The sequence below is a fragment of the Phaethon aethereus genome, assembly GCF_964289735.1.
Source record: "Phaethon aethereus genome assembly, chromosome: 20".
Classification (NCBI taxonomy): Eukaryota; Metazoa; Chordata; class Aves; order Phaethontiformes; family Phaethontidae; genus Phaethon; species Phaethon aethereus.
In genome coordinates, this window is record NC_138596.1 from 12,837,163 (window position 1) to 12,852,847 (window position 15,685).

At 36.1% G+C, this 15,685-nt stretch overlaps 2 protein-coding genes across 6 annotated transcripts in view; one reads left to right on the forward strand and one right to left on the reverse strand.

The window, feature by feature from the left end:
• RALGPS1 (Ral GEF with PH domain and SH3 binding motif 1) overlaps nt 1–15,685 on the forward strand; it is a gene marked incomplete at both ends in the record, with an annotated part of 108,004 nt that overhangs the window by 25,136 nt on the left and 67,183 nt on the right. The gene's annotated exons all lie outside the window — the stretch shown is intronic.
• On the reverse strand, nt 2,108–12,969 carry ANGPTL2 (angiopoietin like 2; the record flags this gene model as incomplete). Its single annotated transcript, XM_082009204.1, has 4 exons — nt 2,108–2,307; nt 2,824–3,094; nt 3,333–3,526; nt 12,162–12,969. 4 exons carry the CDS (start codon nt 12,967–12,969, stop codon nt 2,108–2,110), a joined length of 1,473 nt encoding a protein of 490 aa, XP_081865330.1.

Consider the following 15,685-nt stretch of genomic DNA (forward strand, 5'->3'; position numbering starts at 1 on the left):
TATGCTGTTGGAAGCATGTTACAGAAGGAGCGCAAGAAGAGGATGGATTTTGAACGTGACCTAAGGATATTGTTATGCTAAAGTATTTTTGCAAAAGTTTGATTATCTAGCTACAGACATAGAAGAAGCTGAATGTGCATACACACCATGCCCATTGAAGAAGCCATAAGTGACTCTTCTAAGGTAGGCATCAGTCTACCAGTATGTGATTACTTCTGACAAAATTAGTGGTTAGTTGTAGATATCAGCAGGAATTTTACTGCCTTAATGCTACAATCCTAATTGTTAGAGCACTATGGCCAGGCTGTAGAGCCAGTAGATGCGTTTAATATTTCTTACGTAAAAATTGTTTTCCAGAGTCTGGTAGATAAACCAGTGGAAGATAAAGCTTGAATACTGTTCAAAAATTTTGTGGCTTTCATATGACCTACAAAAAGTTCTTCCTCCTTGGGATGTGTGGAAATTTAGCATTTTTCTCAGCTGAAAATTGCTTTGCTTTTGATGTTGCAATATTTAGACACTTCACACATGTTAATAGTAGTTGTGTATCAGAGCTGATTTGAGTCATGAGGCAGAGTGGGTGAAATGAAGTAATTATCTATTCTTTGCTATGAGTAATCTGAACTAAAACCGTATGAAATCTGAACATGTCAAAATAACGTTGCTTTATTAAAGGATTACAATATTACGAGAGTAATCGAATATATTAAAAACCCTACTTTCAGTTATATACAACACATGCTACGTGACACGTCAGTTTAATGCACATCATATTGTAAAGAAGTGATGAGGTAATAAGGAGAAAAGTGTGCGAGCACACGCACGCAAATGCACAGTAAATATCTTACAGGCTTACTGAAAAATATATTGAACTTCTAGAGGCTGCTGCTCTCCCTCTTATATGCATTCTTTAACTTATACTTTTCGTAGTAGTTGCTGTTTTGAAATGGGTGTTACAACAATCTGTTCTAGAAACCTACCTCAGAAGAATATTAGAATTATCCCAGTCAGTATTTCATAGTTGTGACTGACCTCTAAACATAGATGAGTAAATCTATTTAATAATTTTACAGTAATATAGTATAATTGTGAAATATGGTAAATATAACTTCTCTTGGCTACAGGTAACTTCTTTATATAATTTTCATCTACTGGATAAGGATATTAAATAGCTTATATAGTGGTATCCATCATTTGCCTGCAAAGTTGGATAGTCCCTTTAATTTTTATCCAGCCATTTCTGATATGGAGGCTACACAGCACGTTATGACTGGAGTCAGGTACAAAATACTGTGACAATTGTTGTGTAGTATAACATGTTGGCTATACAGCACATTATATCTGTTGTAAATCTGGATTAATTTCCATATGCAGGTAGCTACTTAATTTTGGTAAGAAAAATCATTAGTGTTTCTAATCTAAATTATTTGAATCAAATGTGAATTCTGATTTATAGGAGCAGATTATTAAAATGCTCAAAGTGAAGGGGAAAGACAGGATTTATCACGACAATAATGGTTTGAGTATCTGCTCTCAAAATCAAATTACATAGTACTAACTTTATTCATTGCAGTTAACAAAGATTAAATTAGAATAATCACACTAATGTACATATACCAGCTACACAGTTCAAAGGATATGATTTCCTGTGTCAAATGATTGATCATAATAATAATAATAATAATAAAAACCTCTTGCTGTACAGTTTGTAGTATTTCCTGTATTTGATAATATTTATACATAATGTAACATAAAAAATATTTAAATGTTGTGGCAGTATTTTTGCCATCCAAATTTAATTTACAGGGAATAAAACCCAGAAGTTTATCTACAGTCCATCTAAACTGCCAGTTGTAAAAGGCTTAATATAACTACTACTAGTACTAAGAGGTGTTCTGAATGTTACGTCATTTCAGTTCCTTTTTTCCTTCAGCTCTTTTTTTTCCTGGAATGATTCTTGGAAATATAATATACAAGCCCTCACATCTTAGCAATAAATGTACAATATGTTACATTCCTCGTTTCTGAAAAGATAATTTCATATAACAATATTATAGTTTTACATGTTTTTTTCAGAACAAGAAAACAAACCAAGAGAAGAATTGTTTCAGTGGAATGTGTTGGGGTTAGGTCTTATCATCATAACAACTTTCTTTAGTGAATATGATCCCCCCCGGAATTCAGCCCAGTAAACACCATCCTGGTACCGACTGCGGTAGTGTCCTCCACGGTACCAAACTCCATTGAGATTTGAATGAGCACATGCATTGTACCACCATCCTCCTTTCTGGTAATGAGCACAATTACCTGTAAGAGAAAATTCCTATTCAGTCTTAGGAGCAAATGAAGAATCTTACAGCAAGCAAGCCAAGTACAAAACTTTTTTTTTTTTTTAAACTACATGTTTAACATGTAGATACCATGTGGTACAAGGTGAATTTAGGCTTTTTCAGGACCCAGCTCTGTAGTTAGGTTCTATAGATAGGCTCATTTAGTGTTACTCTCCCTTGCTGGATTATTTGTTAGCATATTTTACAGACCTTTGTTTAGTATAAATGATAAATATTTCAATGAGAATTTTTGTTTCAGTGTTAGTATGTATAAGGCTTGACGCATTAGTTTTTGCTTCATAAATTACTAATTGACAAATCTGAAAACGCTTTGTTTTGTTTGGGGTTTTTTTTTGGTGTGTATCACCATAAGTACTTTTCTTTTTTTTTTTTAAAAAAGGGAGGAATAAAAGCCGGGGTGGGGGGAACGGACGACGGGATGACAGACACGGGACAGGACTGTGAAGCAAGGCAACTGAAAGGGACTTTGTACCTGTGTATACATCATGGTCCCGATCCAGTGTGGTGAACTGTTTACCATTGTGCCAAGTGAAAGAATCTCCTGCATTGCCATTGTAGCGTCCTAATCTCAACTTGTAATATTCGCTTTCTGGCTCCAGTCTGAAGCTAGCATACTCAGCAAATACTTTTCGACCTGACCAGTCTTCCATTGTTATGAGCAGTTTGTAGTTGCCTTGATTTGTTAACCAATAAATATTTTCTAATCCGAGCCAATATTCTCCATCTATGTTACCAAATCCTTGCTGTAAAGGAAGCAGGAGAAGCATGTTAATATTGTGCATCTGTTTTAGTGGTAAATCTGAGTGTATTCTTAAGTAGAAAACCACAGTAACTTATTTTATAGAGACTGCCTTCTGGAAGGGTAACACAGAAGTTCCTTTTCAAGTAAGCTCTTGGCCAGACTCTAAAATCACCCTTTAAATTAACTTTACCAATGATTTTTAGAGCATAGAAAACATTAAACTGCTCACTTGTCCTAACCTTGTATGTCTCCCAGTTCCTGAAAAAGTTGACAGACCCATCCAGCCGTCTCTGAATGACTGTCCAGCCACCAGGGTCATGCCGTTGATCACACCAGACCTGCATAAGCCGATTTGTGTTTTCTGGTTTTACAAGATAGATGGAGCTTGTATCATGGCCATCTTCTAATGCTTGTAGACAGTCTCTCCAGGGCCCTGTGTCAAAACAGAAGGACTCCGCATCAAAATGCAGTTGAGCATATTTTTAATGCAGAGCGGTATTTGAATTGGTAGCTTTTTACAGTAGATTTGTTTCTGCTCAGTAGTGCATTTGTCTTTCCTCTTATTGAATGTACAGTGTCTACTAAGTGTTTTCAAGCAGGATTTGTTTTTTATAACTTTATTTCTGGAATATTTTGCAATGAATTACTGACAAAGGTAAATTTAAAAAAAAATTTATTTAAGGCAACTGCACTTATTGATTATACCTTCAAAGAAACAAAATATGAATGACTCAATAGATATATTAGTATTAATATATTTCCTTTAGAAAACAAAATGGTAAGTTTGACTTTGTCTGTCTCTGAGAAATTCATCTTAGATCCTAAAAAATGTAATTGACACAGACATTAACAATGGAACTGGCAATATAAATTAAGAAATCTAGGTGTTACTGTTGTTACCCTAACAAATGATAAGACAAAATAGAAATTGAGATCTGTAACATGGAGTGCCCACTCCATGGGTGGGTGAGTGAAATTGTAGATAAATGCGAAGACTTTTAAAATAGTTCGCATTCACAGAAATTAAAAATAATTACAGCTCTCCTATTTTCAGAAGGAGAATGCATTTTTTTTTCTTTGAGTTTAGCAGAGTCCATAAAGAGCTTACTCTTTTTGAAAGTATCTTACATTCATGATTTTTGAAGAAATTTTTCTCCAGTGGGAAGATAGTTAGATTCCATTTTAATGAGGCTGATAAACTTAGATATAAATTATTAGAAGTCTGTGATGATATCTGCAGATAAGACTCCCCCAGCTGCTTTGCTGCTAATCCTCATGTTGCCGAAGTGGAGTGAAGCCAACAAGAATCCTCAGGATTAGAGACCTTTGACTGATTTCCCTCCTGCCCCACCCCAAAGAGGAAGGCTTGTCAGATCTTCTCGTGAGGAGTCTTATTGAAGGATATGTTGCTATCAAGAGTACTTTCTCTTTTAAATTGTTTCAGTTCATCTACCCTTTTTCATAATTCTCTGTCCAACACTGGTAATTGGTAGAGCTACCCTTGTACCCAGTAAATGAGTTAGCAATAAATTAGTTTTATAGAACCAACCTCAGCGTTTTGAGGGGTTGGCATTGTTTTGGTCTTTTTTAACTAGTTAACCAAAAGTGATTGTACCAGGAGGCAATCTTAGTTTTTGGCCTACACTGTGGTGTTCTTGTTTCCTTAGTCATAATCACAGACTGTACCTAGAGTGCTGCCTATAAGTCCTTTCTCTGTTTATTTATGTGAGGCTCTTTGTACTCTGTAGCAGCTTAATTTCAGTGCTTTCTGTAAATACATATGGACTGTATATCAACCAGAACTCTATCTGCATAGGCACTGAGCCCTTCACAGATCTCTGAGTGATACAAAATTGGTATTTCAAAGGCCAACTTGATTCTTATTCAAGGTGATTAGATGATAATATGTGATTCAGATTTATTTACTGCTTGTTCTACTGTTCTTAGTGCATTTTCTATCAATTAGTGGACTTTTTTTTTTCCCAATGTCACATTTGCCACCTTCCATTCCTTACATACTAAAGCAATTTTGGGGGAGAGATTACACAGTAGTTAACTGTTTCGTATTCAGTTTCCTTTAGAACTCTTGGGGAATGTGCTTTACTCTTTGCAGTTAGTATTCGCTTCTTTCATTGGCTTTATAACCTCTTCTACCGACATTTCAGTTTGAGATAAATCCTGCAGAGTATCCTCCTTGTCACTAACTTAGTTAACACAGGAACCTCAAAGTGTCCCCTCAGTGAATACTCATGTCAAAATTAATTTAGATTTTCTGTTGCCTTAATTGTTCCGAGTACATATTTTTATCTTTCCCGATAAACTTTTTAGTCAGGCTTCCTGTTCCTGATGTGTTTGAAATCATATTTATTATGCCCTTTTTTCCTTTTGCAAGTCGTTCTTAACATTTTAATGTGTATTTAAACCTGGCAGAAAGTATGTTCTTTTCTTATTTCCTCATTTGGACATGACCTTAGTGCTTTGAATGATGTCGTCTGTCTTACAATACTGCTCTCTTACCAAGCTGCTTAACCATGACAAGATTTCCTGGTCCTCTCAAAGTCTTTTTTTTTTTTTTTTTTTTTTTTTTTTTATGGATGGTTCTGAATTTCCAATAGGGTGTCTTTAGATAGTCTCTACAGTGCTTGAAAACATTCTACCTTTTCAGTTAACACTGAAACACTTCTAGTTTGTATGTTGGTGTTAGAATATTCTGTTCTTTTGTGTCATTTGTGTCTCCAAGTTTCTGGTAAACCGTTATATCAACTCTTGCTAAAACTCCAACTTTCTAGTTCTTCTATCTTTTTTCATGTTTCGTTTGGTTTTTTTTAAGTGGTAGTAATTGTTTAGAAGCATATATATGTTTGGCTTGGCCCCGCATATATATATAGGCCTAATATTTCTGTGCCCTGTTTAAACAATCTGTTTTTCAGATTATATTTCAGCATTTCTTACTTGAATTTTGTCCACTGCTCCTATCTAAAGATTTTACTTGATGGTACAAAAACTGCATTGCTTCACCTAAAGGATGTATCAGTTTGAACCATCTGATTCATTAAGCCATAATTATCAGTATGAATATATGTTGTCTGTCATGTTATTATGTATGTTTATTTTTGTATACAACTAATGCCTTTTTTGAAAAAGTGTGTGACCACATAAAATTAGCATATACTATGTTAATATTGCATTAACCTTAGCATTACTGTTTGCTGTTTATTATTTAACTATTTAACTGTATTTTTTATAATGCAGCATGGGGTTAAAATATTTACCAGCAAGTTTTATCTGGTAGAGTATAAAAAAACTGGTTTGTGTGCATGTTTCTCTAGGAATAATGTCTTCTATAGCAATTGCACAAGAAAACCTACATTTCATAAATGGTATAACTAGCTACTAAATGTTTTGTTCCTAGAAAAATATTTGTTGATTTGTTGGATAAGGATGATGAATCATATTCATTCAGTTTTCATGTTCAGCTTTCATTTGTCTTGAGTCTAGTCATCTTCCAACGTTGCACTGGCAAATTTATACAAAGCAGAATATTTTGATAAGGTATTCATGTAAGTCTGTTTTGTACAGAAGATGTAGCGGTGTTTTACCTAATAGTGTTTGTCCTGTTGTGTGCAGAATTCTATGCTCTAATAAATTGTTGTTTCTGATCTGCTTGAATTATTGACCCTGTGGACTAAACTTTTTGATGTTATAAACTAAATCCCATTGTAGATAAACCACATCTGCTTTTTCCATTGGCATATTAAAGCTTGTAGTTGTTAAGCATTAATGTATGCAAAGTTGTTGGGGTTTGGTGTGTCATGGCCCGACATCCCACCCCAAACCTCTGGGTAATAACTCCAAGAAAGGAGGAGTTGTTAGTGTCACGGATAAACCATTTCATCCTGAAGTCTTTTATTAGGCTTTTAGCTCTTTCAAGCAAGTCTAAGGAGCAATGCTCCTAAATAGGACTGTAGAAATTTTACTTGGAATTCATATTTTGCTTAGTAAAATGGAGTAAAATACAATTATAGTTATTTTGAACAGCAATTGTGTACACTTTCTCAATAGCATACGTGCCGCTGTTGGGAGAAAAGATCTATCCTTTTACTAGATCCGTCCTGTAATTAGTGTTTTTGTAATAATAAGGTGTAAATCTTCCTTCTGATGTATTAGCATGCTTCACCAACAAGGGTCATCTTATCTTCCCTTGAAAAAGTGAGAGCATCCTGTCTTTCGGATAGGTAGTTTTGATAAAATCACCTCTAGGGAGTCAAGCAGACCTTTGAGGAGTAGTACCTTTGTAATCTGAACAATGCCTGTTCACTGGCACAAACACATCAAAAATACTTTTGTAGTACTGGATGTATAGGATGGAGGCACAGCTCTGTAATGAAGAGACCGCACATTTATGTCGCATAAAGAGCAGAATAGGTTTTGATAACTGATTGTGAGAGGTGTATTGTATTGCTTTGGACTTGCACCCATCTGTGCCAAGTTGAAGATTGCAAAATAAGTTTTTAAAATTGTGTCTGTAATTTTGCTAACCCAAACCACACGATTACTCTTCCCAGCCCTGTTTCTTTGTCTTGTATCTCCTTAATTTCTGACTTCCACAGCCATTAATTCCGTTTGGATTCTTAAAAAATTTTTCTAACCATATTTTATTTCTTGACGTTAACCTCAACAATTAAGTTGTACTAAAAATACTTTCTCAATTTTTTTTTTAACATGTAATTAAAAAAAAGGGGGGGAGGGAAAGGGTCTGGGATTATGATAGAATAATAGAATCTTTGGGTTGGAAGAGACCTTTGAAGGCCATCTAGTCTAACCCCCCTGCAGTGAGCAGGGACATCTTCAACTCAATCAAGTTGCTCAGAGCCCTGTCCAACCTGACCTGGGATGTTTCCAGGGATGGGGCATCGACCACCTCTCTGGGCAACCTGTTCCAGTGTTTCACCACCCTCATTGTGAAAAATTTCTTCCTTATATCTAGTCTAAATCTACCCTCTTTTAGTTTAAAACTATTACCCCTTGACCTTTCACTACAGGTCCTGCTAAAAAGTCTGTCCCCGTCTTTCTTACAGGCTCCCTTTAATTCCTGGCCGGCTGCAGTAAGGTCTCCCCAGAGCCTTCTCTGCTCCAGGCTGAACACCTCCAGCTCTCCCAGCCTGTCCTCACAGCAGAGCTGTTCCAGCCCTCTGATTGTTTTTGTGGCCTCCTCTGGCCCCACTCCAACAGGTCCATGTAATTGCTCTTATGAATTAGAGATTCACCTAATTTTGCTTTGCACTGGTATTTTCACACTGCATTATGTTTTACAGAAACGAGACGTCGTTATTTCAAGCTCTTACATTTGATGAGATTCAGTAATCGTACATAGTGCTTCATGGGGAACTGGAAGTTTGGCTCCAAGTCACTTTTAATTAATTTAAAATCATTAACGCAAATAAAAGGGAAATATAAGATTTGTTTTTAAAAAGTGAAGTAACTTAGGTCTCACTTTTTACACAGATTATGTGCATAATTAACTTAAATGTTGTTTGGTTTTTTGACACTTGTTGCCTACCTCTGACAGTGATTTACCATCTTCCAGATATCTGTTTGGAGAAGAACACAGCAGATAAAAAATATATAGCAAGTTTTTGGAATTTGTTAAGGATAGGTTTTTCATACATACCTAAAATAGAGAAAGCCAAAAACCACAGGATATATTGTGTTTGAACCTAGTAAGTATGGAAGAACTGACTGAAAACGTGAAATGGAAAGCAGTGTAGGCGATCTTGATCGTGAAATAATGGAGGCCACAATTCTTAAGAAAGGAAAGTGGAAAGCAAAATAAAGACAATGAACTTCAACATAACGGACTTCAGCAAATTCAGACAGCATGCAAAGAAATGCTTTAGACAATTAGTCCAAGCAAAGAGTTTAGAAGTTAAAGAGTCTCTGAGGACGCTGCAATGGATTTTGCTGTTGTAGAAGATGGATAGGGAAAATGATAAGAAACTGACCTGGCTAAATCATGACCTTTCCTGTAGCTTTAAAACATGAAGAAAGCTCATACAAAGTAGATGCTAGCTCAAAGTATTAGGCATGGCTGGTTGTTTCTGGGGTGTGTTTGTTTTTATCAAAACAGTAACCACCACCACCCCCCCAACCCAACAGCGTGGACAAAATGTACAAAATCAAACAAAGCTACTGACAGTAGTAAGAATCTCTAGGTCTCAGTAAGTGTAGGATCAAGGGAAAATATTGATCTGCTACTTTGTGAGGAAGGAGAGCTGTTGACAGATTAAACTGAGAAGGCATTTAATATTTTTTCTTCCATTTGCTTCAGTTTTCATTGCACAGGATCAGATGGTTAGTACAGCCAGGAGCTTTGGCAAAGGTTGAGAACTGAAGGATTGGATAAAATATAGGTGAATTTTTTTTTTTCTAGTGTCTGGGCAGTTGTGGTGGGTTTTGTTTGTTTGGTGGGGTGTTGGTTGTGGGTATGGGGAGTGGGGGTGTATTTTTGTGGGTTTTTCCTAGTTCATTCCAGACACATTGCTGAAGCATGATTTATGGCATTGATTGTGAGGAGGGATTTAGTTTGAGATGTGCTTTGTGAGTGGAGAACATTTTGGAGGATGAGGAAAAGGTATTAGTGTTCCTTGCCCAAAAAGAAAGGTGGGGAGAGGGGAGGAGGATACCCTGGAAAGGAAAGGTTAAATAGCTTAACTTCAGTTGCCAGAAACTTGCTTGAGCAAATCAAACTGCTGCAAACAAGAAAATAAGGAGAGGAATTAATATTATAATGGATTTGTGCAGAAGAAATGTGAAACTTCTTTTTCTGATAAGTTATGTAGATAAAGGAGAAGTAGCAGATGTCAAATCTGATCTTAGAATCATGGACTTTGGAAGGGACCTTTGGAGATCAAAATGAAAAATAGCTGTATAAGCATTATTTCCTCAGGTGAGGATCTAGGGCTTCTACAGGGTTGCAAGCTGGTCATGAGTCAATGTTTTTCTTTGGAAAAAAAGAAAATGTTTTATGAGGATAGATCAACGAAAGTACTATGCACATGAAGTAACTTTTCTATTCTACTGTGTGATCGTAAAGCCTTAGCTCCAGTTTGGGTACTTGCAAGCACAAGGAGGATGTTGACCAATTACTGAGTTTTCAGAAGAGTGTAACAGGAAGGGGAAAGGTCTTAAAGGAATGCTTGAAAGATATTTCACTTACAGAAAGATGGGAAATACTGTATGAAGCTTGAACCAATTTTGAGTTCAAAGTTAAAATGTAATTATTAAAGAGGTCGCCCTGTAGTTAGTGTATTGCTTTAAAGAAATTGTAATAGACCTGATTTTCTCCTGATTTTTTTTTTTTTTTTTTTACCTAGAACATTAGAGTCATGGTATTTTTGACTGAGGTTATCCATGCCACAATGCAAGCTTTGGTGAGTTCATCTCTGGCAATACTGTGAAGTAACTGCTTTGTAGCAAAGTGTTAGAGATGGAGACTGTGTTTTAGAGAAACACCTCTTAAGTTTCTTTCATTGTGGGTATTTCCATGGAGAAAGAAGTTGTGGGGTTTTTTGGTTTTGTTTTTTTAAAATGTGGCAGTTGCATTATTTGATAATTCTAAAGAGTTTGACGATGTCATTTACAATATGTTGCAAATAGCCTTGAAATGCTATTGCACCTGAGTGCAGGTCATGTGCCTTACTGTGTTTAATCTTCATTTCAGATGTCTCTGGGTCCCCTATCTTTTTTTCTGAAGCAAGTATATGTTGCCCACACACTGAAGGACAGATTTCTCTTGTATGGGACTCATAATACTTGAACTATTTTTTGAACTTTATGGGACCATAGGTGAAACTGGATTCTTTACCTGTTATTTCTTTATCATATAGATCAATTGATCTCTAATGCAATTTCGGATGCCTCTAATCTTGCTTATGGCAGAACTCCTAAGACTCTTAATGAGGGCTGTGTAATATCCGCTACTATTCCACCACTTGCTTCCCTTTGCTCCTGTCTTAGAGCACAAGTGCCCTGTGTGAGGTACAGAGCAGATACATAATTCATTTTTAAGTTGCACAGCACAAAAATTACCATATGCTAGATCACCAAACTTGTAATAACTTCATAAACGTTTACACAAAAAGTGTCAAACCCCATCAGATGTCCTGGAGACCTCAGCACAGGGAAGACATGAACCTGTTGGAGAGGGTCCATAGGAGGCCACAAAAACAATCAGAGGGATGGAACACCTCTTCTATGAGGAATGGCTGAGAGAGTTGGGGTTGTTCAGCCTGGAGAAGAGAAAGCTCCGGGGAGACCTTACTGCAGCCTTCCAGTACTTGAAAGGGGCTTATAAGAAAGACGGGGACAGACATTTTAGCAGGGCCTGTTGCGATAGGACAAGGGGTAATGGTTTTAAACTGAAAGAGGATAGACTTAGACTAGGTATAAGGAAGAATTTTTTTATGATGAGGGTGGTGAAACACTGGAACAGGTTGCCCAGAGAGCTGGTAGACACCTTATCCCTGGAAACACTCCAGATCAGGTTGGATGAGGCTCTCTGCAACCTGATCGAGTTGAAGATGTCCCTGCTCACTGCAGGGGGGTTGGACTAGATGACCTTTGAAGGTCCTTTCCAACCCAAAGATTCTATGAATTCTAGCAGTTTGGTCTTGGGCACAGGTAAATAAATTTTAGACGATTGACTGTTGATTAGTAAGATTTTTCTGCAGCTCCTTTATCTCATATATCTCCTATAAATGGTGGGTTTGTCTTGGCAAAGTAACATGAGAAAAATCTGTGGGGCTAGTGTGTCTGAATCTGCTAGACATTCAGAATTCTTTTTTTTTTGCTTTCTTTCTGTGCTTGTACTACAACACGTATATTAAAAATACACAAGATAGATACACAGACAACGTCAGATCTAAAAAATTTCAATTAGTTCAAAATAATTAATTTGGATTTATTTTGCTGAATAAATAATTCTGTGTGCATATTCGATACTACAATTAAAACATTGCCCGCTGCATGTTAGTATAAACTAATGTAGACATATCAATAATACTACTTACCAGATGGTTTATCAGTTGAAGTCGGAATACTAGTAACTGCAGGCATGGTTGGTAAGGTAGGTGGCAGAATCTTTAAGTTCTGATCACTCTGAATCTCATTAGTAGATATCTGGTTAATAATGCGATTGTAAGTAGGAGGCTGGTACACTTTATTTGGTGGCTGTGGAGTTTGTGGCAGTGGCTTTATAGATGGCATTCTTTGACAGTGTTCTTCCAGTTGGGCAATTATTATTGACTGATTATTGGCAATTGACATCAAATGTTGGTACTTGTGCTCTAAGTCTTTGTATTTGTTTGCAAGCTGCAACATATCTGCAGTTTGGTTCAAAATCTTATTCTCAAGTTGAGAAAGTTCTAAGGCGTTGTCACGTTTTCGGATAATTTCATGTAGTAACTGCATATAGAGTTGTGTGACACGAGAATTCATATTTCTGCTCTCTTTTCTTAAGAGTTTAACCTCATTAACAATCCCACCGTCCACCTCTACCAGTTGCTGGAGAGTTTCTATTTGTCTCTTTTGTTTAAGTAGTTCACTGTTAAGTAACTGTAATTCTTGTTTATTTACCCTGTTTTCAAGTAGAACTTCAGGTTCCTTAGAATTAACACAAATGGCACCTGTCACTCTCTGTTGAGGTACAATAAAAGTGTAAGTGCATCTGTCCTGTGTGTCACTGGAACGCTTATATCTGTTCATATAAATGAATTCTTGTTCTGTATCCTCATCATTGCCTTCAAATTCCTGTGCTTTGCTTGCAGTAGCTCCCACAACAGCTGTTAGCATTAAACAGATGAATGTTGTTGTCATCATGATACTCTAGTTCTGGTCAAATATTCTTCCACAAAGAACTTTTAAAAATCTGTTTTAAAATAAATTTAACAGTAAGTAACAAATAGGAAATCAATGCAAATTTAAAACCGATAATCTGTTCTAAAACTTACAAAATATTACATAGTAACTAGTATGTCTATGTACAAATGAGCTATTTTTCTTGTCTGGTATGAACTTACGTTGGCTAAAGGGGACATCGTGGGGAATAGTTGTATCGTTCTATGGCCAGAACTGTAGTTGCTAGTTTTATCTAAAGCCTGTCAGGAACCACAAGAAACTAAGTAATAAATACTAGGATGTGAAGAATCCTTTCTTCCAGGCAAGTACTACAAAAGTTCCAAGATTGGTGTTTTCATTTAAATATTAATCACGTTTTCATTTCTTACCGTTAGACATAGAACTTTTAAATGTAAACAGAATGTAAGTTAATATGTGCTGCTAAAAGTTCTAAAAATATCAAACAGCTCATTTGCAGTATTTTATAACTACATGTGTATTGCAGGAGATATAGCTTAGATGAAATGTAACAATTTTAATTTAGTCTTTAAGAATTATAAATTAAAAACTCTAGTTCCCAATATCATAGACAGTAAAACCTGTTGTTCTTCCTGACTAATAAAGTTTACAACTAAAATATTTATTGTGATTCTCACTGGAGACATTGTCTTTTACACTCAGCCTTGTCATTCCACTGCATAGTCTCTTCTTGGAAGGGATAAAACACATGCATATGTGCATGGTGGACAAAGATGACTCCCAACTATTAAGTTTATTGACATACTGCAGCAGTACCCTTTTGGTGAAATTACACTAAATTAGTTCTCAGAGCAGATTCATATTCAAGGTGGACATCTGAGGCCATCACAATCTCTTAAAAAATAAGTCAAAACCGGAACTTTATAGGCAAGTCATCTTGGAAACATGAGCTTAGCATTGTCACTACTGCCAGGAATGCCCTTGTCATAAACCACTCTTATCAGCTGGTTGAACACCACTTTGATATTGTGTATTTCTAACAGCTTTTTGTTTTTGAATTTTAATAGGCATGTGTATATATAACCTAGATTTCTTAAAATAAATACAATGGGAGGAAAGAATATAGTATGGAGCTTTTTCAGTCTATAAAGCCTGCTTGATACTTTTTAAAACCAAGGTGGAATTACCATCATATTTTTCTTTGCTCGTAAAACATTTCACATGGAATAACCATTCAGTGTTTAAATAACTGTCACCTCACTGCTTGGTCGCCATTAGTGCAACGAAATTTTTTCAATTACATGAAATGATGATAGTAACAACTGTGAGAAACTGGAATGAGTGCAGCTGAGTGCAACTAACATGGAGAGCCAGAGGCTGGCAGACATGATGTATGAGGAGCAGCAGAAAGAACTAGGTTTCTTTAGCCTCCAGAAGAAAAGGTGAAGGAGACATCTTACTGCTGTCTTCAACTACTTAATGAGGTTTTTGTAGAGAAGACGGATTCTTGGAAGTGCACAGTGAAAGAAAGTATAATGGTCAACGGATACAAATTGCCTCAGGAAAAATTCATTTTGGGTTTTAGAAAAAAAGAATTTCATAATGAGGGTGACCAAGGACTGAAGCAGCCACCCAAAGAGGTAGTGGAATCTCATTCCTGGAAATACAGAAAGTTTTGATTTAGGCAAAGCTCTGAGCAGTCTGATCTAATGTTGAAATTAACCTTGCTTTGTGAGAAGAGGGTGGGGTCCCATCCAGTCTGAATTCTTCTATGATTCTAGGTCGCTGCTGACTTTTAAGAAATTTTTTTAGACTTTCAAAATAATCATGCATATGCATGCTTAAATAATTATTCATAGTGAGAAGAGATACAGTTGTCAGTCACATTTTTCTGTTGGTTTGAAATAAACCATAGAAGTGTCTGTAAATGCTTCTGTAAATTATTCAAACAGAAGTGACCAGGACTTAATCCTTCTTTCAGTTTTTGGATACATATTTTTGCCTCAGTCTCTTATTTGGAATAAACTCATTTTCATTTTGCAAATGGAAAGGAATTGTGCTGTACAGAACTTGCCAAGAATCTTGAAAACTTGTCAGATAAAAGTTTTGAGTTTGACATGGTTTCTGTGAGGAAAGGAATGTTACTTGGAGCCCTGAAAAACAGGGAACATAAATTCACCCCAGACAGCTTTAACTTGCATGATCAGCATTTGCACAGCAGGTCACATTTGGAAACTCTGGCAGTTTTCCAGGTCTCACATTTCTGCACAGATGGACTCTTTTGGCAACTGTGTCTCACATATAGGTGTAAAATGGGTTTTATTTCACTGTTTGAATTGAAATATCTTTTTTTTCCCCCTAAATAACTGTAATTATTGTGACCACTAAAAAGAAACTAATTTTTTCCTCAGAGTTCACTTATGTCTTTGTTACAGCATCTCATGTCTTTAACTGAGCACACAATTTGGGATGCACATTCTTTTCCAGACTGAAGAAATAGAGAGCAACATATCACAGTTTGATTTTTCTCCAATTTTTTTAATAACGGTTTAAGAAAAAAATGAAACAGTTATCAGCCTCATCTTAACATATCAGTTGATATGTTGACATCTTTCAAAATAGACTAGACTGTTTCAGTTGGAAGGGACCTACAATGATCATCTCCTCCAACTGCCTGACCAATTCAGGGCTAACCAAGTTCAAGCATGCTATTAAAGGC